The sequence below is a fragment of the Miniopterus schreibersii genome, assembly GCF_964146895.1.
Source record: "Miniopterus schreibersii genome assembly, chromosome: 18".
Taxonomy (NCBI): domain Eukaryota; kingdom Metazoa; phylum Chordata; class Mammalia; order Chiroptera; family Miniopteridae; genus Miniopterus; species Miniopterus schreibersii.
In genome coordinates, this window is record NC_138121.1 from 4,259,924 (window position 1) to 4,283,605 (window position 23,682).

General features: G+C 53.4%; 2 protein-coding genes across 3 annotated transcripts; one reads left to right on the forward strand and one right to left on the reverse strand.

Moving 5' to 3' along the window:
- Positions 1–1,711: 1,711 nt before the first annotated feature.
- On the reverse strand, positions 1,712–9,397 carry SYNGR4 (synaptogyrin 4; the record flags this gene model as incomplete). The annotated part of the gene is made up of 5 exons (XM_081118236.1): positions 9,304–9,397; positions 8,373–8,557; positions 3,053–3,290; positions 2,279–2,418; positions 1,712–1,945 (listed from the first exon to the last, which is right to left on the reverse strand). Exons 2-5 carry the CDS (start codon positions 8,463–8,465, stop codon positions 1,712–1,714), a joined length of 705 nt encoding a protein of 234 aa, XP_080974362.1. The 5' UTR covers positions 8,466–8,557; positions 9,304–9,397.
- A 202-nt stretch (positions 9,398–9,599) lies between these two features.
- On the forward strand, positions 9,600–23,583 carry TMEM143 (transmembrane protein 143). Of its 2 annotated transcripts, none has more exons than XM_081119123.1 (8): positions 9,600–9,945; positions 10,311–10,551; positions 11,637–11,741; positions 14,706–14,900; positions 16,199–16,329; positions 17,500–17,779; positions 21,692–21,881; positions 22,519–23,583. In XM_081119123.1, exons 1-8 carry the CDS (start codon positions 9,923–9,925, stop codon positions 22,767–22,769), a joined length of 1,416 nt encoding a protein of 471 aa, XP_080975249.1. In that variant the 5' UTR covers positions 9,600–9,922; the 3' UTR covers positions 22,770–23,583. The 2 variants fall into 2 exon arrangements, with proteins under 2 accessions (XP_080975249.1, XP_080975250.1); XM_081119124.1 differs by having other exon boundaries at positions 9,612–9,945; positions 21,754–21,881; positions 22,519–23,581.
- Positions 23,584–23,682: the final 99 nt, after the last annotated feature.

The window sequence follows — 23,682 nt, forward strand, 5'->3', positions numbered from 1 at the left end:
CCTCCAAAGAGGGACACTGCAGAGGAGGAAACCAAGGCTTAGGAGGGTGAGTGGCACAGGTGGGTTTGTGTCTGGGCTGCCTGTCACTGGAGCCTGTGCATTTAGCCACTGTTGTGGGGTTTTTCAACGATTTATGTTTTTCTTTCTTTTAAGCCAAGGGACCTCCTGTTTAGAGGAATGTTTCCCAGAGCCTGATGTGGAGAACACAGGAGCAGGGCTGCTAGGGTGGATTTGGGGCTGGGAGGCGGCACCTCTTTGAATGTGGCCTGAAAGCCATCACTCAATCTGGACCCAGTCTCTCAGTTTTCCAGCCAACTCAGTTCAGGCCCAGAGAAACTAAGCGATACGTCCCAGTTTATCCAGCTAGCGACAGTGAGGATGAGAGTTTGAATCCTCCCGCTTCCCACGTCACAGCGCTGCCCTCCACTCCACCGCTGCCGCTTCTCCCCATGCCCACGGGACCATGTCCTATTTATCCTGTACCCCCAGAACTGAGCATGGGGCTGCCACACAGTAAACCTCACAGAGCGACTACGGAACTCACGTTTGACCCCCCCACAACTCTCATCCCTTTGTCCGTCACCCTTGTGGGGGTGTTTTGTTTGGCCTGCATAACATCAAGAAAATTTGCATAAAGAGGTGTCCAATTGTTCTAGAAAAACCAGAAGATTCTAGAGCTGCACTGTCCAATGTGGCCATCAGCTACACGTACCATTAGCACTTGAAATGTGATGAGTCCAAATTGAGATGTGAGATATGCAAAGGATTTCGAAAACGTGGTATGAGAGAATGTAAGATATCTAATAATTTTTATACTGATGACATGTTGAAATAATATTTTGGATATACTGGGTTAAATAAAATATATGAAAATCATTTTCACTTGTTTCGTTCTACTTTTCCTAGTGTGGCTACTAGACTATTGAAAATTCCACGCCCTGCAGCTCGCATTATATTCAATGGGACAGCGCTGCTCTAGGCACCTCAGGCCCACGGTGCTGAGCTGTGGGTGCTCAGTGAGGGCTGCCCCTCCTAGACACACGCCTGCCCCCATCCACACTTAATGGCTGCTTCACTCACTGGGGCTGCCCGCTTGGCCCTACAGATGTGAGCATCTTGTGGCCTGTGTGTGAGTCCCTGATGAGCTTTGGGTTCTAGAATAAACCCCTCCTCTTTCCCAACAGTCTCCCAAATATTTGAAGACAGGGATCTCCCTGCCCTCAGTCGCGGACTCATGGCCCCCTGTTCCTTTAATGACTCCTCACACAGCTTGCTTTTGAGTTGGTTCCCTTGTCATTGGAGTGAGTGAAAGAGCTTGGGCTTTGGTGTCAGCAACAGGGTGGGCCCCAGTATTGGCCCCGATTCTTAGCGCTTTCTCTACAGGCGGGAGCTTTCTCTCCCTCTCTGTACTTGAACTCCCTCAACTGCACAGTGGACGCCTTGTGCCTCCTTCCCAGGGCTAACGGACCCAAAAGATGTGTCTTTCCTGTCACCACCTCTAATGTGCCGCTGTCACAGTGGTACCCAGATGGAGAGCCTGGGAGGTGGCATGGACCTACTGTAGAGACCCCTGAAGTGACCTGGTTGGATTTCTCCCCACCCCTGGCCTCTCCAGGAACCAGCGCGGGACAAACATGAGAAGGACAGAGGACTGTTTTCAGTAAATCCTTCTGGAGGGGGATGAGCTCTTTACTGAGGTGGATGAGGGTGTCTAGTTGTCGGGCATCATAGCGAGGCGGGGGACCTTTGCAGTGGCCAGATAGGGGGACAAGGCGGAGCTGGCATAACTCATGTTGTTGGGGCCTGTGGTGGGCGTGTTGATAGGGCTGGTGGCAGAGGGTGGGGAGAGAGTGGTGAGCACCACTCCACCTTCATCCAGGGAGCGCTTGTAGGGGACCGGCGAGTCGTTGCGGAGGTCCTGGAAGGCCAGGTAGGCCTGGAATATCTGTGGGCAGAGAAGGGCATGCTGAAGGCTGGCTTGAGGGGACAGGAGAGAAGAAGAGGGGCTGGGGCTGAGGCTGGGGCTGGGGCCTGGCCTGGCAGGGAGACGCAGGGTGCGGCTGTGCCCACTGCTCACTGGTCACCCGGCTCACCAGTCACCCAGCATCAGGCCTAATGCTGGCCTGAGTCTGCTTGGACGGAGGGCGCCTTCTTTCCAGTTTTCCTGGGAGTTGGGGAAGGGGCTGGCAGAGGCCCAGGGAGCTGAGTGAGAGGGAGGATGGTTTAGCCCCCCCACTCCTGCCCCCGCAGAGGGTGCCGGGGAGGGGCTCATCCTCACCCAGATGGGGACGGAGAAGAAAGCGAAGGTGATGGCGGCCTTGGCGCTGCTGTTTCCCAGGAGGAAGTGTTTGGGTGGCGAATGCTGCCACTGGTTGGCCAGGAAGCAGAAACCCAGGAACCAGATGCCCGCCCAGAGGACTGGGGTCGCAGGAGAGGAGAAAGGCGGGAAGATTCGGCTCAGGAAGGGCTTCTGGGTCTGGGAAGGGTGGGCTGCGTGGCCTCTCCCTCCCAGCCCCCCCGCCCCCCATGAGGTGCACCACTGGAGTGGAGTTGCGCGCCCACTGCTGCCACACAGGGCTGCTTACATTTCAATCAATTAAAATAAAATAAAAAAACAATTCAGCCCCATGATCCCACTGGTCACACTTCAAGTGTTCGGGGGCCATGTGTGGCCAGCGGCTCCCCTACTGGGAAGCGCAGGCACCAAACATTCCCACCCTCACAGAGGGCGATGGACTCAATGCGCATTGAGGGCCCTCCCAGCCCTGAGATGCTGTGCGGAGGAGAGGGGGAGGGGAGGAGGAGGAGGGAGGGGGAGACTTCTAGAATTGGCCTGGGGAACAGAAAAGGTGACCCTTACACTGAGTCTAAAGGACAGCATGATAATTCCCCAGGAGGAAATTGCAGGTGCCAATGAGCGTGAGAGGGAGGGACAGAGCTTTGGGTCACAGGTAGCCCAATGGGCAGCGAAGGGCAGTGTCCTGGGGGTCCTCTGGAGCCAGGAGGGCTGGGAGCAAGAGCAGGGAAGCGTGGGCAGTGGTCCGGGACTCACCAGCCGTGATAAAGTCCAGGAGCTGGAAGGCCGTCCTGAAACGGGTGCAGGCGATGTGGCTCTCCTGGGCATCCAGGGCCAGGAAGGCCAGACAGCTGAAGAAGGCCAGGAGGCCGGCCCCCACAGCCAAGCTGCAGGCCATCTGGTTGCTGTTGAGGACACAGTGGAGCTGTGAAGAGTCCGTCTTGTTCTGGTAGCCGTCGGTCAGCAGGACAGAGAAGACGATGAGGGCGAAGATCTGTGGGTGTGGGAGCAGGTTCCAGGGACCCGAGTGGAGCTCAGCACCTCCCCAAACCCTCTCGTCCCCTCTGGGCTCCCCATCTGTGGACTGGACCCTACCATCCACCCACCGGGCAGTTCTTGCCCCTCCCTCTGGTCACATCCTCAGAGCCTCCAAGCCCTGTCCGTCTTGTTGCCCCTCACCCATCTTCTCCATACTAGCTCAGGCCTCCTCCTCTCCCTCTGGGCCCTTGCTCCAGCCCCTCCTGGGCCTCCCTGCCTCCAGTCTCAGCTTCTCCACAACCCCCCTCCCTGCTCACAGCCCCCCATGGCTCCCTAGTGCCCCCAGGACAGAGTCCTGGCCCCTCAGCCTGGCCTGTGAGGCCCTGCCTGTGCTCTCCTCACTCACCCCACTTCACCCACACTCCCCTTCTGCCACCCCAAACTGGTACCTGCCACCAAACCCAGGTACCAACATCAGATGGTTAGCCCAGTGCCCTGGACACAGCATGAGCTCCATGGGTGCTTGCCGTCATGATGATCCTCTCTGAGGCCAAGCTCTGCCCGCTGCAGCCTGCAGCTCCCTCCTCCTGCCCAGCTAGGCTAATCCCTACTCATTTTTAAATTTGTGAAATAGTCGAAAAACACAGAAAAGTATGGAAAGAAATGTAACAAACACCCAGGACCTACCAAACATTAACATTTTGCTTTTTTTTTTTTGCTTCAGGACTTTTTAAAAAATATATCTTTATTGATTTCAGAGAGAGGAAGGGAGAGGGAGAGAGAGAGAGAAACATCAGTGATGAGAGAGAGTCATTGATCAGCTGTCCCCTGCATGCCCCCTGCTGAAGATCGAGACCGAAACCTGGGCATGTGCCCTGACAGGGAATGGAACCTCCATGTCCTGGATCCTAGGTCGATGCTCAACCGCTGAGCCATGCTGGCTGGGCCAGGACTTTTTTCAAAGCCAATACAACCTCACTGAGAGGGTAGCCCCAGCTCTTGCACACGCCGCATGGAGCTCGCTGTAGTAAAATTGCCTGCATCTCCGCTTGTAGTCCGCGGTGTTTATTAAGCGCCACTGACGTTCTCCACAAGCACCAGCCTGTGTCATCCTTACAGCCACCCCAAGATCTGGGTATTACTAATGGCCCCATTTTTAAGATAATGGAACTGAGGCACAGAGAGGACGAGGAATCACCCAAAGTCACTCAGTTAGCAAGTGGCAGTGCCTCGGTTTGAATGAGTTACCTGGCTCCTGAGCTTTCCTTAACCTCCTACTATACTGCCTCTAGCTGGACCAGACAAGACACCTCAAGGGCAGCGGTTTCTACCAATGCCATTCAGTGAAAATTTTAAGCCCCAATCATTTGTCTCAGACAGTCGCAATGCAGGTGATGAGGTCCACGCGAGATATGGAAGGACCGGGGTGATATGGGGCAGGTGGTGGGAGTTGATCCAGTAAGGCCTTCTGGATGAGGTGATGCCTGTAAGGAGTGTTGCAGGGTAGGAAAGGCGAAGGAATGGGGAAGTTGCCAGAAGGGCAGTAGGGAGCCACAGCAGGGCTCTGAGCAGGGGAGGGTCAAGGGCAGCTCTGGGTGCACGAAGACCCCTTTGGGACTGTGTGCAGATGGACTGGAGTAGATGAGACTAGAGATTGGAGGCAGGCAGGTGACCAGGGCCTGGGGTCAGGGAGAGAATCAAGGTTTGAGCTAGAAGTGAAGTCGTGGGGCTGGATTGGGGAGGAAACAGAGTGAGATCTGAACTGCATCTTAAAGAATAAGTTTTCCAGGCAGACAGGGGAGGAAGGGCAGTCCAGGCGGGATGGACTGTGTGTGCCGAAGCCAGATGCTGCAGAGGCGGGCTCCTTCAGGGCCTGGAGAGAAATTGCATGTGAGGGGTCGGGTGTGAGAGGAGGCTGGAAAAGTGGATGGGGCCTGACTCTCAGAGGTTGAACACCAGACTAAGGGGGCCGGTCTGGGGAGCCGTGGAAAATGAAATTTCTTGCTTGAATTTAATGACAAGCATGGAGAGGTTCTGCGCAGAGGATGGCTGGGGTCAGACCCAGGAGTTAGAGCAAATCTCCAGGGTCATGATTGTTTGGAGGGGGCAAGACAAGAAGCCAACAGAAAAAAAAAAAGAAGAAGCCAACAGATCAGAGAGATTGGTGGGAAGGCCCAGGCAAGAAATGCTGAGGCCTGAGCTGAAGTTGGGGCTCTGGGGAATCAGTGATATTTAGGACATAAAAGTGGAGTTGGGGATTGATTGGTGTGGCCATGCTGGCTGCGTAGGTGAGGGGTAGGGAAATCCATTAGGATTTGAACTCCTTCTGGACAGGTCGGTATGGAACTCTTCTATCCCCAGAACCCAGCACCAGAATGGACCTTAGCAAATGTGTGTTGAAAGAAGGAATGATCTTAGGACTTTCTTCTTTGTTCTTGCCCTGACCTTCAGAGTGGGGAGTAGAGAGGCAAAGGATCGCCCCCTAAGCTCCTTAGACTCTGTTCCTCCTCCTTGATCCTTTGTCTTAATTGTCTTCTCTAAAATAATAATAGTAATAATAATAATAACAACAACAACAGCGAGTCCCTCTTTTTGCCCAGCATGTTAGCATTGACTGAGGGTATTGCCTCCATTCTGCTCTGGGCTGAAGAACAGAGTCTGTAGAGGGGAGGGTCTGGCCTGGTGGTCTGAGGCAGCCAGGTCAGGCAGGACCAGCAGGCCCACTGGTCATTTTTAAGCTGCACTCATTTTACCTGCATCACCTCCCCAAAGCATCACACCCGCCCACACTGGATGTTACTAATCCATTTCTGTTTCACAGGTGATAAATCAGAGCCATTGTGGTGGAGTGGAAAGAACCAGACACAGCTCACTCGGCCAGCTGTGTGGCCTTGGGCAAATCGCTCACTTCCTGGAGCCTCAGTTTCCCAGTCTGTCTCCACACTGCGAAGAGGGGGCATGTGGGGTGGGGGCTTGGCCCTGATGATAGTTCTCATGAATTGCCCAGGGCGGGAACGAAGTGTCCTCTCAAGGTCAGTCAGTGGAGGAGAGGGGATTGAGACCCAGCTCTCCTGACTTCTAGTCAGTGGGCTATCTGTCCACTGATCCCAAAACCCTTGGGCTGTGGCACTGGAGACGTGGGGAGGAGGCTCTGCTGGGCCAGAGGAACCCTAGCCCTTGGAATCCTGAGTCCAAACCTCCTTCCACGCCCTCTCTGGCCTGTCCCCAGGGAGGGAGCAAAGATTCATCAGTTAAGGCACCAGCTGGCAGGCGGCAGTGAAGACAGGCGCGCCAGCTGCCCAGAGAGTCCCTACTGAGGAGCCAGGCCAGGGGGGAAGGAGAGCTGGGAGGGAGGGAGGGTGGATGCAGGCAGCGGGCAAAGTCTGTAACCGAACCTTCTCGTTGGCGGCCCTTCCCTGCCCCTTCACCACACCAGTCCATAGCAGCTGGGCCGCCTCCTCCCTCGCCACCCGCCCTTCCTTCAGAAGTTTTGGAGGCGTGTAGATCCTTTTGACTTGCTCACCAGCTGGATGATGTCCTTGGGTAAGTCACTCAATCTCTGTGGGCCTCAGTTTCCTCTTGGGTCAACCAGGGGTAATAACGCCCATGTCATAGGGTCGTGGTGAGGAGTAGAGGTAACACCAGTGAGGGAGCTGGAACTAGGATGTGGGACTCGTAATTCCCCTCTTCCTCTGGCTGAGAGTGACAGTGGACAGGAGTCACCATCACCTAGGCCCCCCCAAACCCATCTCTCTCCTCACTCACAAGTAATGATTTGTCCCAATAATAATTGCTATTTAATGAAAGCTTAGCATGTGCCAGGCCCAGGCTAATCAGTTTAGGGACATCACCTTGTTTCATTTTCACAATCCTTCCTGTGAGCAGGGTATCAGGGCCCACTTCTTATACATGAGGGTGCAGAGGTTTGGAGAAATCAAGTACTTTCTCAAGGTCACACAGATATAGGGTGACTCAGTAAATTATCAAACAAAACAAGGTACTTTCGAGAATGAAAGGTGGTGCTGCTGATAATTAGGTCAGACAAACCGAGGCGTATGTCACCCTATGTGTACAGCATGTGACAGCCAGGATTCTAAGCCAGGCCCGTTGGATTTTCTGACTGCAGGGTCCAGAAGGGGTAGGAAGGGGATACTCTGGATTAGGACCCTGGGTTCAATCCAGGGTACCTCATCTACTCCCATGACTCTGATCAAGTCTCATCATCTCCCTGGGTCTCAGTTTCCAACTCTGTCAAAGGAGAGGAATAGTGGCAGCACAGCCTAGAGCCCAGAGAGGAGCAGTGATTGGCCCAAGGTCACACAGCAAAGTGTGGCCTGAATGAGGATTTGAGCCCAGGTGTCTTGACTCTTTGGGAATGTGGTGATGACTAACCAAATGCCTGTAAAACCCTTGCTTGGCACAGTGCCTGGCCCAGTGGCCACCCAACATCTGGTGTCTTAGGTTACATATCCTCTCCCACCTCTTCCTAGACGCCCCAGCCCCTGCTCATCTCCCACTTCCCTGTCTGAAAGGTGGAAAATGAACAGACTCTGGCACCTCACAGGCCTCGGTTTGAATCCCGGCCCTGCCTCTACTGTGTCACCTTAGCCAGCACTGTTTGTCATGATGGAAATGTTCTAGATCTGAGCGGCACTGTCCAGTACGTGAGCCACCAGCCGCCTGTGGCGGCTGGGCACCTGAAATGTGGCCCCTGTGACTGAGGAACCGAACATTTTATTTATTTTAATTATTTTAAGCTGAAATAGCCACATATGGCTTGTGTCTTCCCCCTTAGACAGTACAGCCTTATAAAAATTATTCAACTTCTCTGATCCTCAGTTTTCTTATCTCAAAGATGGGGCTCATAGCACCTGCTTTGAAGGGTTGTTTCTTCCTATGAGAGTAACAAGTTCTCAGAATAGTGCAGGGCAGGGCCTACAGTTAGGTGCTGAGTAAAAGGTGACCAGTTATTAGCTCCCTTTTGCGTCCTTTCCCCCATCTGGCCCCTTCTGTCCCCCACTCCCTGCGCTGTGTCTGAGAGGAGAGACCTCCTGTTTCCTGTCACCCACGGGGCAGTGGGGCCACAGGGGGGCCTCACCCCTGCGAAGATCCTCGTGATCGTCTTTGGCCTCTTCAGAAACTGCACGGCTTCGCTGTCAGCCAGGTCCTGGAGGCTTTCGGGGATGTGCATGGCAGCTGCTCTGCTTCTGGGGCCCTGGGCGGCTGGAGCAGGGGCGCTCTGCTGACTGCCGGAGGCCCCGGGCCCACCCTGGGGCTCGGCTGCTGAAGGATGAGATGGATGGTGGGAGGTTAGTGAGAGGCATGGGGTGAAGGAACTTTCAGGGGTCCCAGGAGAAGGGGGCACGAGATAGGGGAGTCCTGGGGGCCCCAGGAATGGGGTTGTATGGGGTAAAGGGCCTGGTAGGGTTCTTAGGAGTCGGGCATGGGGTGACAGGGCTGCTGGGGTCCTGGGGGTGGGGGTGCAGGACGAGAGGGCTGCTGAGGATCCCATGAGTTGGGGTGCGGGGTAAGGGGGCTCCAGGGAATTTCAGAGGTAGGGTCACCAGGCGTGGAGGCAGCTGGGGGGCCCAGAGGTGGAGGTGTCAGGTGAGGAAATCCCAAGCGGGGAGAAGGGTTGGAGAGAGGGCTGGGATATTGGGGTCATGTCCCTGACACAGGAGCAAAAGGGCCACTTTGAAGGACTGTGTTCTCCCTGTGAGAGGACACAGTGGCATTTCCAGGGAGTTGAGGTGCTCGATCAGAACTCCTAGAAGATCCTAACCCTTTCAGGTTTGGGGTGACGGCGCCCACAATGGAGAAGCCAGGCAGAACAGGGCATATTTTAGGCTGTCCTCATGCCTTGGGGTTATTTCCTTAGAATACAGGTCTCCCCTTAGAACTCAGCTCTATCTTCATAAAAGTGACTTTCCTCAAGTTGGGAGGGGGTCTGGATCTCAGACGTGTGGGGACATGGGCTTAGAACTGAGCTGTCCCCTCAAAATGAGGCCATGCCCCCCGCACTAGGTTACCTTCTTAGAATCAGGGTCTTCCCTTTAAGGACGTGAGATGGGGATGTTGGGTCTTGGGGGGACGCTGCCTGACAAAGGGTCACCCCTACTCTGAGGCCCGGTCTGCGTCACTTGGGGGCCCGCTCTTCCTTTCGCCCACCCTTCCCATCCCTGTCCCAGGCGCCACCTCAGACCAGTTTTGCTTCCGCTTTTTCCCGCCTTTTCGCTCCTCCACAGCGGATTGGCTGCGCCCAAGCCCCGCCCCTTTCTTTCCCCTCCTACTCAGCAGCCGACACGAGCGGGGGCGTGGCCGCAGCGGACGTTGGGCTGTCCGCCCGTTGGCGGGATGCGCGCGGGAGCCCTACCCCGCCCCAGCCCTCCCGGGAGTCTCGCGCCCGCTCCGTCCTCTTCTCTTTGAAGCACGGGGACAAGGAGACATTCCTGCTGCGCATGCGCTGCGCCCAAAACAAGGCCAGCGGTGGAGAAAGGCAGGCATATTGCTCGTGCGCAGTTTATATGACATTAGAGAAAGAAGTGGACAGCGCTCAGTGACCCAGGTTTTTGCGCATGCGTCCTACTGCTGCATGAAGCCGAAGCTCGGGGGCCCAAGAAACCTTCCTGCACATGCGCAGGAGGCTCAATGACAGCCGAGCGTTGGCTAAGGTGAGGGGAGGGAGGGGGATTGCATGGCCAGGGCGGGACGGCCCTGCACCCTCTATGTAGACGTTCCAGCTTCTCCTATGCTCCCAATTTCCACCTCATCGCCTAGACCCCGCTGAAACCAGTTGTACCACTACAGGGTGTCTGGGCCCTCAAAATGCCCCAGGACCTAAGACCCCTGACCCTTCCCTGGGACCCAGGTCCATCGAGCAGTGTGGGAGGGGACCCGCAAGAAGAGCTATGAGGTGGGCGGCTGGGCTCTGCGCCCCGCCTGGGCTAGGGACAGCTCCTGCAGGTTGAGACAGGGAAGTGGAGGGCGTGCTTTTCCATCAGATGTCTTTTGACCCCTACCTATTTCCCTCATTTAGGCTCGGGGGACAGGGGCTGGCCATGTTGCACGTGACCCGGGGGGTCTGGGGATCCCGGGTCCGAGGATGGCCACTGTTGACCGCGGTCCTCGGGCCCGACCGGGCCCTGTCCTCGCTGGCGGCCAAGATGGGGGAGTACCGCAAGATGTGGAACCCCACGGAGCCCCGCAACTGGGCGCAGCAGTACCGCGAGCGTTTCATCCCGTTATCCAAAGAGCAGCTGCTCCGCCTCCTGATACAGGTACCGCCCGTCCGGGGTCCAAGAGCCTGGGGCCTACGACTCCCGGCAGGCCTTGCGGCGGCAGGGCCCTGCTTGCTACAGAGGACTGCCCTGGCGCCTCCTGGGAGTTGTAGTTCCCGTTCCCCTAACAGTCCCCACTGGGCGCAAAGAGAACTGGAATGTAGGGGGAAGAAGGCCGCTGAGATGCAAATACAGCCGCGGTTCCCAGCCCTAGCTTGTTCTGGGGGCTTGAACAAGCACTCTCTGGGGCATGTTTTTCCCCTCTGCAAAGTGGGTATAATAATTATTATTACTATAATTACTACCTAATAATAATTATTATACCTACGAAGCTATAATCATAATTATTATCACACTGTTTGAGCTCTTATTATATGGCACTGTGCTAAGCATTTTTCATGTATTGTTTTCTTTTAAATGAAAACCATCACCAAAAGAGGTTAGAAGACTTAAAGGCAAGTTCTTTCTCCAAAATGAGATGACATCAGTTCTAATTCTTACTGAGATTACTAACCAACCATTAGGATATTATTTTACATTTTCCATGTATTGAATCATCAGAACAACCCAATAAGAGAGATACCAGCATCATCCCCATTTTACAAATGAGGTCACTGGAGCAGGGGAAGGAAAATGATAAGCATAAGTAATTGGTTAAATATGTGTGCTCCGGAGTCAGGCCTAGACTGGAGTCTCAGTTTCTCTTTATCTAGACATTAGGCCCTCAGTGAGTTACTTCCCTGAGCCTCATTTTTCCCCCTCTGAAAAATGGGGGTTATAATTCCATTGGCCTCTCTGTATGTCACGTGGGTAAGCAGTGCCTGGTGCACAGTAAGCATCGTGTGAATGTTGGCGAGTCAGTATCAGAATGAGAATTTGAACTCCCAGCTCCTTCGGTCATGTTTTTCACTATACTGGGCTACCTCAGTTTCTGGATAAATAAAACTCACACCCTCCCCCAAACAAAGCAAAATTTTGAAAAGCTCAGAGCTTTGACTGCCTGTATGGGCTGCCAGGGAAAGAATTCCTCCTCAGGAGGAAGGGAAAAGAGGCCTAAAGAGCAGTTTTGCTTCCTGAGGTAACAGGAATTCCACTCCAGTCCTGAGGAGAAGGCGGCTTTGGAGGAGTTCTCAGCCCACGTGGACTTCTGCACCTTGTTCCACTACCATCACATCCTGAGCCGGCTGCAGGTGAGGACGGAGCCCCTCCGGCCCTGTCGTGTTTGTTTGCTCATCCATTCTTTTAGCAAAAGTTCTCTGAACACCTGCATGGAACCTGGCCCCGTTTTAAGCCCTGGGGACATGTCCATGAACAGGACAGATAAAGCCACACCCTCAGGGAGGTGGTCTTTCACAATGAATGAATCAGTTCAGACTGAACTTGAAGGGCGCGGTCCAGGAGAGTGGATGAAAAAAGCTGACCTTGGTTTCTGTACCAGGGTCTGAGAGTTGGGGAGACAATAAATAAATATGAAATATGATACCCAGAGTGGTAAGTGCTGAGAAGAACAACGAAGCAGAGATTGAAGCAGGTTAGACAGGGGTGAGATGGGGGCCTGTTTTAGACAGGTGGTCAAGGAAGGCTTCTCATGAGGAGGTGACAGGTAAGATAGGACCTGAGTGAAGAGAAGGAGCATGCCTGATGGATTTCTGGGGGAGGGCGTTCCAGGCTGAAGGAAAAGCAAGTGTGAAGGCCCTGGGGTGAGAGAGGGCCTGGCATGTTGGAGAAACAGCAAAGGGACCACTATAGCTGTAGGGCAGTGAGCGAGGGAGAGAGGGCGGAAGGTGAGAGCAGGGAGGGGGGCAAATTGTGCCTGGCCTGTGGGCCGTGGTGAGGACTTTGCTTTTACTCCAAGTGAGCTGGAAGCCACAGGAGGGCTCTGAGCAGAGAAGGAACTAGAGCTGATTTAGTTGTTAACAGGATCTTTCCGGCTGCTGTGTAGAGAACAGACTGTCAGAGGCAGAGAGATCTGGTAAAGAGTCTATTATGTTTGTCCAGGCGAGAGGTAATGGCAGCTCTGACAAGAGTAATAGCGGTGGAAGTGGCGAAAAGTGGTCAGACGCTGGTAATAGTTGAAAGGCTGCAGCATTTGGCTGTGTAGGCCAGGCAATGAGGGAAAGAGGGGTGCCTCCAGCCGTTCTGGCCTGCTCCCCCAGAAGGATGGAGGTGCCATTGTCTGAGATGTGGAGGACAGGGAAGGGGCTGGAGGCAGATCTGCAGGGAAGGTTGAGAGCTCAGCTTTGGACTTAGGAATTTTATGCTGCCTATCAGATAGCCAGGCAGAGAGATCGACTTGAATGTGGGGTCTGGAGGTCAAGGGAGGGGTCTGGACTGAGAAGCAACCCCGGGAGGATCTAGATGGTACTAAATGGCACCATGAAGGGAATTAGGTGTACCTCGGGGTGTGCCAGCCTTGAGATCAGGAAGGGGAACTGGAACTGGGGAGGAGGGTGGACAAGGAGCAGCCAGAGAGAGAAGTGGAAGCGCAGGAGAGAGTGCTGCCAGAAGACAAATTCTTAGCATCCTCCTTCTCCTCCTTCCTGGGCCCTGCCTGTGTTGAGGGTCCCCAAAACCAGCCTCAGATTAATTGATTTTCTTTTTTTAAATATGTTTTTATTGATTTTTAGAGAGAGTAAGGGAGAGGGATAGAGAGAGAAACATCATCCATCAGTTGCCTCTTGCACGCCCCCTACTGGGGATCGAGTCTGCAGCGTGGGCCTGTGCCCTGATGGGGAATCTTAACCAGGGTCCTGGGCTTTGCTGAGGAGCCAGCTGGAACCTGCACCCTGCCCTCAGGGAGCTGAAGTCAAGTAGTGGCGACAGCCATGAATTAGATGCTCTTTCCCAAGGAATGGATAAGTTCAGATTGTGAACTTGAAGGGCACAGTCCAGGCAAGTGAATGAAAAAGCTGACCTTGGTTTCTGTACCAGGGTCTGAGAGTTGGGGAGATCTCTAATAGGATAGTCCCTATCCACCTGTGGCTGTTTAAACTCGGAATAATTGAAATTAAATACAATTTTAAAGGTCTATTCCTCAGTTGCATTCACATTTCAAGTGCTCCGTAGCCACCTGTGACTAGTGGCATTGTAATGGGGGCACAGATCTAGATGTTCCAGTAATTGCAGGAAGTTCTGTTGGGTGGTGCTGCTCTATACCCTTTAATTTCATCCAAAAGGGTGATTGTTAGGATAAATGTACAGGGCTACAGCATCTACAATGGTGCCTCTTAGACCTGGCACCTCTCTGCCGTGCATACCTTGCCCAGCCACACGGTGGCCCTGCTCAGCCTAGGCATCTGGGAGGGCTTGTAGGGAGAGAGTGATAAAGGAGCTGGAATACAGTGAAGGAGTGGGGATCCCAGCCCTGGGAGTTAGTTCAGAAGATTAGCTGGGTTTGACTCTCCCCTGCATCACCTGGCTCCTTGCTCAGTTGTTTCTAAGGTCCTGGGTCTCCCACCTCCAAACCCTTGTCCAGGGCGTTCTGTCCACTTAGAGTACCCTCTCCTCTTTTCTTCCACTAATTCAAAGTCACGCTTTGCCTTAGGCTCCCTTTCCTGGGAGACACTCAGAGGGCGAGTTTATGAACGTTTTAATGAAGTGCTTTCCCCCTGAGCTTGGGACATTGTCTGCATCTCTGTGTGGTCAAAACTGGGTCATGGGTACAAGAATGTTCTAAGCTGGCAGAACAAGGAAAGACTGGAAGGTCCAGGGGGGCAAGAAGCGAGGGGGAAGGTGCACCCATCACTTCTGCTCACATTCTATGGATGAAACCTTGTCTCCTGGCGGCATCTAGCCTCAAAGGAGGCTGAGAAATGTAGTCTCTGGGCAGTGTGTGTCCACCTTTACTTCCATTCCTGTGGGAGACCAGGACGAATGCTCGTGTGCTGGACTTGGGATTAGGTCTGGAACTTGATGGAGAGGTCCAGGCTGGAGATGTGAGCGGGCACTCATCTGCAAGACAGGGTGTTGAAAGGCATGGGAATGGCAAAGCCACTGAGAGCAAGCTTGGAGAGAGGGAAGGGAAGAGGGTCCCAGAGTTGGGCCCTGGGGTACTCCATCATTTAAAGGAGGGGGCCGGGAACATCCTGAAGTTCATCCACGACCCCTCATGCTGTGACATAGCCTGTTTTTCTCCTCTCTGACCCTCTCCTTAGGCCTTATATGATCCCATCAACCCCGACAGGGAGACCCTTGACCAGCCTTCGCTAACAGACCCCCAGCGTCTGTCCAACGAGCAGGAGGTGCTTCTGGCTCTGGAGCCCCTGCTGGCCCAGGCCAACTTCTCCCCGCTCTCCGAGGACACCCTGGCCTACGCTCTGGTGGTCCACCACCCTCAGGATGAGGTCCAGGTACCTGGCTTCCAGTTCCAAAGGAGAATCGACACTCCCAGGCATTGGGACAGGGGCGGGGCCTCTGGGGGAGGCAAAGGCTGCTGGGAGTTGTAGTCCTGAACACAGGACACTAACCCATGTGGCGCCTTGGTGAATTAGAAAAAGTCACCTCTTTCTCAGGTCACTTCACTACCATCTGTTGGAAAAGTATCATAAGATACAGAACTACAGATTTTATTGCCAACTGCTAGAAAATTGTTATAATAAATAATACAAAATGCTCATCCTTAAAGTCAACAAAGTTATAATAAAAATACTAAAATCTTCCAAAGTTCCATATTTTTGTGGTTTTCAGATGTAGTTTTTCTTTCTTTCTTTTTTTTTTTTTTTTAGGGTATATTCCTAGAATTGGGATCACTGGGTCAAATGGCAGTTCCATTTTTAATTTTTTGAGGAACCTCCATACCGTTTTCCACGGTGGCTGCACCGGTCTGCATTCCCACTGCAGTGTACTAGGGCTCCCCTTTCTCCACACCCTCGCCAGCACTTGTTTGTTGATTTATTGATGCTGTCCCTTCTGGCAGATGTGAAGTGATACCTCATTGTGGTTTTAATTTACATCTCTGATGATTAGTGACATTGAGCATTTTTTCATATGTCTCTTGGCCATTTGTATGTCCTCTTTGGAGAAGTGTCTATTCATGTCTTCTGCCCATTTTTATTTTTTAAAATATATTTTTATTGATTTCAGAGAGAGGAAGGGGGAGAGAGAGATAGAAACATCAACAATGAGAGAGTCATTGATGGGCTGCCTCCTGCACGCCCCCAACTGGGGTTCAAGCTGCAACCCAGGCATGTGCCCTGACCGGGAATCGAACTGCAATCTCCTAGATCCTAGGTCGATGCTCAACTGCTGAGCCTCGCCCGGCCGGGCTGTACTTTTTCTAAAAGTCACATTTTATTGTTTCTGAAATTAGGATGTGACTTCTAAATGGTGGTGTGATATAGTTTAATTGGCAATATATTCTCTTTTAGTTGTTTTACAAAATAATGGAGTAACTTAAAATCAGTAGCATCTTAGATTGGAGGAAATATGGCAGTTATGACTATCGTATGAATAGTGCCATCTGAGATGGTGCCCCTGTGCTCTGTGGGACACGAACAACCATGCGTGACTGCCCTGCCCGGACCCTGCGGGATGATAAGCCTGGGGGAGGGGCGAAGTCACTGGGAGGAAGGATGTCTCATGTCAGTATCCTGCCCTCACACTCCAGCCCATGCTCAACTGCCTCTGTTTCCTTTGTCCTCCTTGGCAGGTGACGATAAATTTAGATCAGTATATCTACATGCAGTTCTGGGCCCTGGGCCAGAGAGTCGGACAGATGCCTCGTAAGTCCAGCGTGGGCTCCCAGCGTAGCTTCTTCCTCAAGTCATCCCCTGCAGAGAGGTGAGGCAGCCCTTGTTCCTCAGGTGCAGCGAGAGGGAGCAAGGTTAGAGTCGAGAGGGGACTGACAGGTCAGTGTCTGGATTTGGGGGTCTGGGATCCGGGTGGGAGGTTGAGAAAGGGGGAGGGGTGAGTCAGCCAAATGCTGCTTGTTCTTCCCAAGGGAAAGTAAGAGCTGTAATTCCCAGGGGATGAGAAAGGGTAGGGACACTTCTCCCCATTTTCCAGATGAGGGAAGCAGGGCACAGAGAGAAAAGGCCACATTCTGAAAAAGTGGCAGAGCAGGCATTCTTATATCATATATATATATTTTAATTTCTTTTTAATCCTCATCAGAGGATATTTTCTCTATTGCTTTTGCAGAGAGAGGGGAAGGGGGAGAGAGAGAGAGAGAGAAACGCCAATGCGAGAGAGACACATTGATTGGTTGCCTCCCCAAACACCCCTACAGGGGATGGAGCCTGCAACTGAGGTACATGCCCTTGACTGGAACCGAACCCGGGACCCTTCAGTCCGCAGGCCTACGCTCTAACCACTGAGCCAAACCGGCCAGAGCATGACGTCATATTTTTAACAGAGGATATTCAAATACAGAGTAGGGGCAGGTGAGCCGGACCTTCTCCCAGTCAGCCAGTGGGCCTGTCCATTACCCAATCTTCCTGGAAATCAGTTTATCAAATATGGTCACGAATCCAAAAACCAAACCAAAACAAAAACCAAAGACAAAGAACCCCTTACGTCCCTCAAACCAGTAATTCCACTTTCAGAAACTCATTCCAAGGAGATATTTATACTTGCAATGTGTGCTTAATTATCTGTCTGTCACGCTGCTCACAAAGGCAGTGACTGATTCGTTCTGCTCTCTCTCCAGAGCTTCATAGCGCTCCCTGGCACCTAGCAGCCACTCTAAAATATATGTGGAATTTGAATTTGAAAATTAACGATACAAAAGAATTTTACTCAGCTCTCCTTTCTGAAGTACATAAAATCAGAAGCAACCCATGTGTCCAATAATAGGGGATTGTATTATGTAACCGAGCCCCTATTACTGGGCACTCAGCTTATATCTGACTTCCCTCCCACCATTGTTAAGTAGCCTTTAAAATGACTGTGTGACTGCAGAGCTCCCTGGGTGGTCCTGAGCACCCTGGCCTCTCTGTCTCCATTGGTCAGGAGATACTTTAAGCGGGTGGTACTAGCTGCCCGGACGAAGCGGGGGCACCTGGTGCTGAAGAGCTTCAAGGACACGCCGCTGGAGGGCCTGGAGCAGCTGCTGCCTGAGCTGAAGGTGCGCACACCCACCCTGCAGCGCGCCCTGCTCAACCTCACGCTGGTGGTCTCGGGCGTGGCGGTCTTCGTCAACGTGGGCATGGTGGTGCTCACAGACTTCAAGATGGGCACCTCCCTGCTGCTGCTGTTCTTCGCAGCCTTCATGGGCCTGCGGGCCTCCAAGGTAAGCTGAGCGGGCCACCCGCCGTGCCTCCTGGGTCCCTGCTTCTCCAAGACCAGAAGGTTGGGACAGCCTGTGGTTTTGTTTATTTCATTCATTATTCCTGCTCATCCCTCCCCCAGTTCCATTCCCTTCCCTTTGTCCCCCCCCCCCCCATTCCTCACCTCCCTTCCTTCTTTCCTTCTCTACTTTATTTCCTCAGCACAACCTTGGGCAGGTTTCTTGATCTCTCTGTGCTTCAGTTTCCCCATCCGGAAAATGAGGATAATAGTGAGACCCACCTCATAGGCTTGTTACGAGGATTAAAGGAGCGAGTCCGCAGAAAGCACTGGGCGCAGTGGCTGGCATGTGGCAGCTGCTGCCTTTGTGTTCACAGCTACTCACCGAGCTCCTGCTTTGAGAGACACTTAGTGACCGGGTGAAGGATGTGTGCTTTAGAACCAGGCTGCCTGGGCTTGAATTGAGCTCTACTGTCTTCCAGCTGTGTGACCTTGAATAAGTCGCTTAACCTCTCTGTGCCTCAGCTCCCGCATCTGCAAAGTGGGGATGTCAATAGGACCTGACTTGAAGGGTTGTTGTGGGGATTAATAATACATAGGATGCTGAGTACAGAGCCTGGTGCTTAGTGCGGAAGGTACTACATGAGAGTTAGCTGTTGCCAGTATTATTATTATTGGGATATTGTGCCCTGAGTCCACGCTTTCCCATCCTGGCCAGGTGTCACTATCACCAAGGGAGCTGTTTTTTCTATATTTTTTTCTTTTATTGATTTGAGAGAGAGAGGAAGTGAGAGAGAAACATCAGCCTGTTTCACTTATGCACTCTTTGTTTCTTGTATATGCCCTGACTGGGGATTGAACCTGAATCCTTGGCGTATCCAGACAGTGCTCCAACCAACACAGCTACTTGGCCGGGGCCGGGGGAGCTGTTATTAAGGCAGCCTTTTGGGCTCTAGCCCAAGTGGACTGAATTGGAAACCTTGGGACTGGGGCCCAGGAAACTATTTTTAACACGCTCCCTTCTTGCTTTTGCCACGTGTGAGTGCAGGGTGGCCGCGCACAGTTATGCAGATTGCAGGTTGTTCCCTCTAAGGATTCATGGACAGAGTTGGGTGGGGACTGACACCCAGCTTGCGCTTTTCTGGCCGAGTGTGTCCTGTCTCCATGCTGAGTCTGAGTCTCCCGGAGGGGCTGCCAATGTGCCGCCTCTCCCCCCGGGTTGGCACTGGCCCTGGGAGGGACTGGCATGAGGCGTCTGTTGTACCTGATCATTCACTCATCGGTTCATTGGGTTTCAAGCTGTTTTCAGCCATCCCAGTGGGCTGTTAGGAAGACTGGTAATAAATTCTGCAGATAACAGCCAGGCTGTGCTGGCTGTGAGGGGGAAGGGCTGGGGAAGGGCAGGGAGCAATCCAAGGACCCAGGAAAGTTTTGAAAGGGCAGGGTCTAGCCTGGTGGAGAAGGGGCTCTGGGGACCATGGCTTGGGGAACTCACAGGGCTGGGGTCCCTGGTGCAGGATGGAGAAGTGAGGCCCCAGAGGTGGCAAGGGCCTTGAATGCCGACATAGGGGCCTGGGCTTTATCATTAGGGCAGTGGAAGCCAGGGAAGGGTTGTAAGCATGAGGGAGTGCCTGACTCTTGGCTTTGAAGGGCCCCGTTTAAATCCAGTTCACTAGTTAATTTAGTGCATCTGTTAAATGTTTTCCCACGCCCCCAGCTGAGCCTCCAAGCCTTGACTGTGGGCCCTCTGCAGCCTCAGTCCAGCTGCCCCCTCCCTGTGCACATTTGTCCCCTCCTGCAGGTCACTCCTAGATTGCAGTCCCCAAGCTCCTGTCCCCACATGCAGGGTAAACTGGTTTGTTCAGCATGGGCTGCATTCAGACGGAGGAGTGGGAGAGATCCTCAGGGGCCAGGCCAAGGAGCTCGGACTCTCTGAGGGCACTGGGGAGCCATAGGAGGTGCTCTAAGCAGGGGAGGAGCAGGGTCGCCTCAGGGGCTGTGCAGAGACAGACTGGAATGGGGAGACTGAGGACAGGGAGGAGGCTGGAGGGATGCACTAGGCTGGTTGGAGAAGAGGGGACAGCAGAGAGAGGACAGGGGGACTGCTCTGGGAACTGCCAGGCTGGTGGGGTGGCTAAGGATGGTGCCAGGGATCTGGCCTATGACTGGGTAGATGGTGGGGTCACCCCAGATATGGACCCCAGAGGAGGAGGGAGAGTGGGCTCGGGTTAGATGAGGGGAGACCTTGCAATCACTGTGGGCTATGGTGAATGTGAAGGGAACACGCCGGTGGCAGGTGCTGAGCCCTCTCCAGGGAGAGGTCTGATCTCATCTGTGCACTGTAGAGGAGCATGACCTGCTCATTACACCTGTGAGAATTCAACTCCACCGGCTTGGACAAAACAGGCACAGAACCAATGTATTTTCATACCAGCTGGTCCCTAACACGCAATTCCTGTATCTCGCCTCCAGCCGTAGGATTGGCGATTCGTTCCAATACAGGGACACAGACCAACTGTGCTGGGCTTGTAGGAAGAGAGCACGGTCTGCACACAGCGTGTCATCGGTGCCATGCAGGCTGTGCCTGCGGTTTTCAGGGCGGTGTTGACTTGAGGCATTTAACCTTTGGGTCTCCATGTGAGATGGGTAATGCTCTATGGGGGAAGATGCTTTTATTTAAGAGGCGAGGCAGCCCCCAGCCAGGGTGTGGATGAATATTCAATAGCTGTTAATGTTTAAATGCTTTGCAGGCCCAGGCTCTGTACCAGGGATTTCAGTAACTGCTTTGACTTCCTGAGCACTTCCTGTCATTGGTCTCATTTCACAGATAGTGCTACCTCGAGGGGATCTTGGGTCTTAGCCTCCAAATCACAACCGGTAGGGGGCAGAGTTGGGACTCGCTTCAAGGCCTGCCCAATGCAGAACCCAGCAGCCTTGAGCTTATTTTGTGGATGAACGGAGAAATTCGGTCAGAGGTTTTTAGTGTGAGCCCCAGAAGGCACTGGTGGGCTCTCATTCCCCTCTTAGGGACACCAAGGCTGGGAAAAGAGTCCAGGTGAGGAGGGGCTGTGGAGTGGGGAAGGGTGCCAGGAACAGACAGCTGGGCCCCAGACCTGCCCTTCCCTTCTTCCCTCAAGGCTGCTCTTCAAAAATATATTTAAATCCACACCTGAGGATAAGTTTTTATTGATTTTTAGAGAGAGAGGAAGGAAGGAGGGGGAGAGAGAGAGAAACATGGATGTGAGAGAGAAACATGGATTGGTTGTCTCCCTTATGCACCTGTCTGGGGATGGAACCTGCAACCATTTTGGTGCACGGGAGGACGCTCCAACCAACTGAGCCACCCGGCCAGGGCTACTCTTCGTGTATTTTTGTCTGTTAGCACTTCTCTTTACAGTTTACTGTTTTAAACCTTTTTATTATGGAAAAGTTAAAACAAACAAACAACAACAAAAACACCACAGAAATAGTATGATGAGCTCCCATCCAGCATCTACAATTAGCAAGTCATGTTTAGTTAAAGACCCCCGCTCTCTCACTACTGAGTTATTTTGAAGCAAATCTTAGATATATTATCTGCAAATAATTTAGTATTGTCTAAAAGATAAGGACTTTAAAAAATAATTGTAACAAAAAGTTCCGAGGCTAAAGCTTGTATCGACTAGAAATCCTTGAACAGCTCCCATAATGCACGACTCCGATGAGCACACCAGGCTGCAAAATATTGTTGGCGGCCTCAGAGTCACAAATTGCTGGGCCCCGGTCTTGGGGACCTGAACCCAACAAGTCTGGGGAAGGCCCGGGAGTCCGCGGGAAGGGTCCTACCGGCGTGGGAGACCGCGGGGGGGGGGGGGGGGTGCGGGGTTCGCGCGGCCCTGCCCCTCGGGTGGCCGAGCTGCCCCTGTCCCGCCTGCAGATGTTCGGGCAGCAGCGCAGCGTGCAGGCGCTGGAGCTGGCGCACATGCTCTACTACCGCAGCACGTCCAACAACTCGGAGCTGCTCAGCGCCCTGGCCCTGCGCGCGCAGGTCGAGCACGCCAAGGAGGCGCTGCTGGCGCACAGCTTTCTGGCCCAGCGCCCTGGGGGCGCGAGGGGTCCGCCCGAAGGTAGGACCCTACCCCGGGACACCCAGTTGTGTCCCCCCCACCCCTGCTATGCAGCCCAGCCCCGCGAGGCCCCGCCCCATCCCATCTCTGCCGAGCACTGACCCAGCCCTACCTGAAAAAGACTCCACAGTCACTAACACGATTGAGACTCCCCTTAACCCCAAGGACCTGCCCCAGTGAGACACTATCCCCACGTTGCCCACCCGACTCCCTGCTCCCAATGGTGAACCTGACCTATTCCAGCTTACAGTCTTGATGGATGTGTTTTTTTCCTGCGGTGGCCTCCCTTTCCTGACCTCAACCTTGGGAGCGGTCTTGGATCAGACTCGCCTTGCACCCCCCTCCTGGCTTGCTCCTTCCTATAGGAGCCCACACTTTCCCTACAAGAGACCCTTGTTCCTTCCCTATGTAAGCCCCAGGTGGTCCCTTCCCAACAGGAACCCCCACTCTTTCCTGGCTTGTCCCCACATGAGAGCCCCAGAGCAGAGCCTCCCAGGCCTTGTCTCACTCCCCTCCTAGCCACAATATACCCCCAGGCTTCTCCCAAACCCAGGTCCTTCATATTCCTTGCCCTGCCCCATCCCAGGCCTTCCAGGGCCCATTGACCTCCCCACAACACCTGCCTCTCCCCCTGCAGAGACATCCCAGTGGCTCCAGTCGAAGGTGGAGAATTGGCTCCTAGCCCAGACAGGCTGTGCTGTGACCTTCAACGGAACTCGGGCTCTGGGCCATCTGCACGCCTTGACAGAGAGCATGGGGATGTACCCATCCTCGGGTTTCCCCAATCTAGACTCGTTTGCTACAGTCACTTCCCCCCAGGTTTCGCCCAGCAGTACAACCCCTGATGGAAACCTCTCTCTGCCCAGCCCTACCCAGCCACCTGCTTAGGAACTAAGCCCCACCTCCTCCATGACAAACTCTCAATCATAGCTATAATGCTTTGCAGCTCCCCAGTTTCCAATAACAGGCAGTATGTTACACTTTATTCTTAAAACAAAGCCCCCAATCAAGACAGCCTACATTTGCTATCCCCACCCCTTCTGATGAATAGCCTTTCCGATGAAACTTTTTAGGTTCTGCCTCCTGCCTCCATTTCATGTCTGAGCGCCCCCCCAGCTGTAAACAACCAAACATGGTTTCAGCTCAGGGGAGAGTGTCAGCCAATCACAGCTGTTAACACTACTGACCACCTGGTAGGGTGGTTAGGCTGTGCCCTCCTGAGGCTATATGTCATTGTCTTTTTAGCCCTCTCTGGGCAAACTGCCCATCATGTTCTCCAAGGCGGAGCCCCAGCCCACAGCCAATGAGAGCCAACGACAATTTCTGGGCACTCTCAACTTTTGGGCAGCCAGTTGTCGCTGCATGGAAGCAATCAGAATTTCTAAGGGAAACCTGATCTTTCTATCAGTTGCCACTACTTATACGGCAGGCCATCTGGTCAACTGCTGATCATCTTGTCCAGGCTGAAGGGGTTGGGAGCCTTGTGCCAGCAGGAACTGCAGGCCAAGAGGAGCCATCCTCACCCCAAGACACTTCCATTCAGGCCCAACCACCTCAGGTGCCTTCCCTGTCCCAGTTCCTCACCCTTTCTACAGAATCTACCTCGGTCTGGACCTTCCCTGCACCAGTGGCCTGCACACTATTTATTGGTCTATCAATTTCCCCTCTCCCAGAGAAATAAATCATGTTTAATAATCTGGATGAATGGGGTAGTTTGCAGGGGTGCCATGTAATTTTTACTAAGGTGTCTTATGCGCTAGAGGCAGCATTTGGGGATGAGGGGAAATGGGAGGCGCTGGGT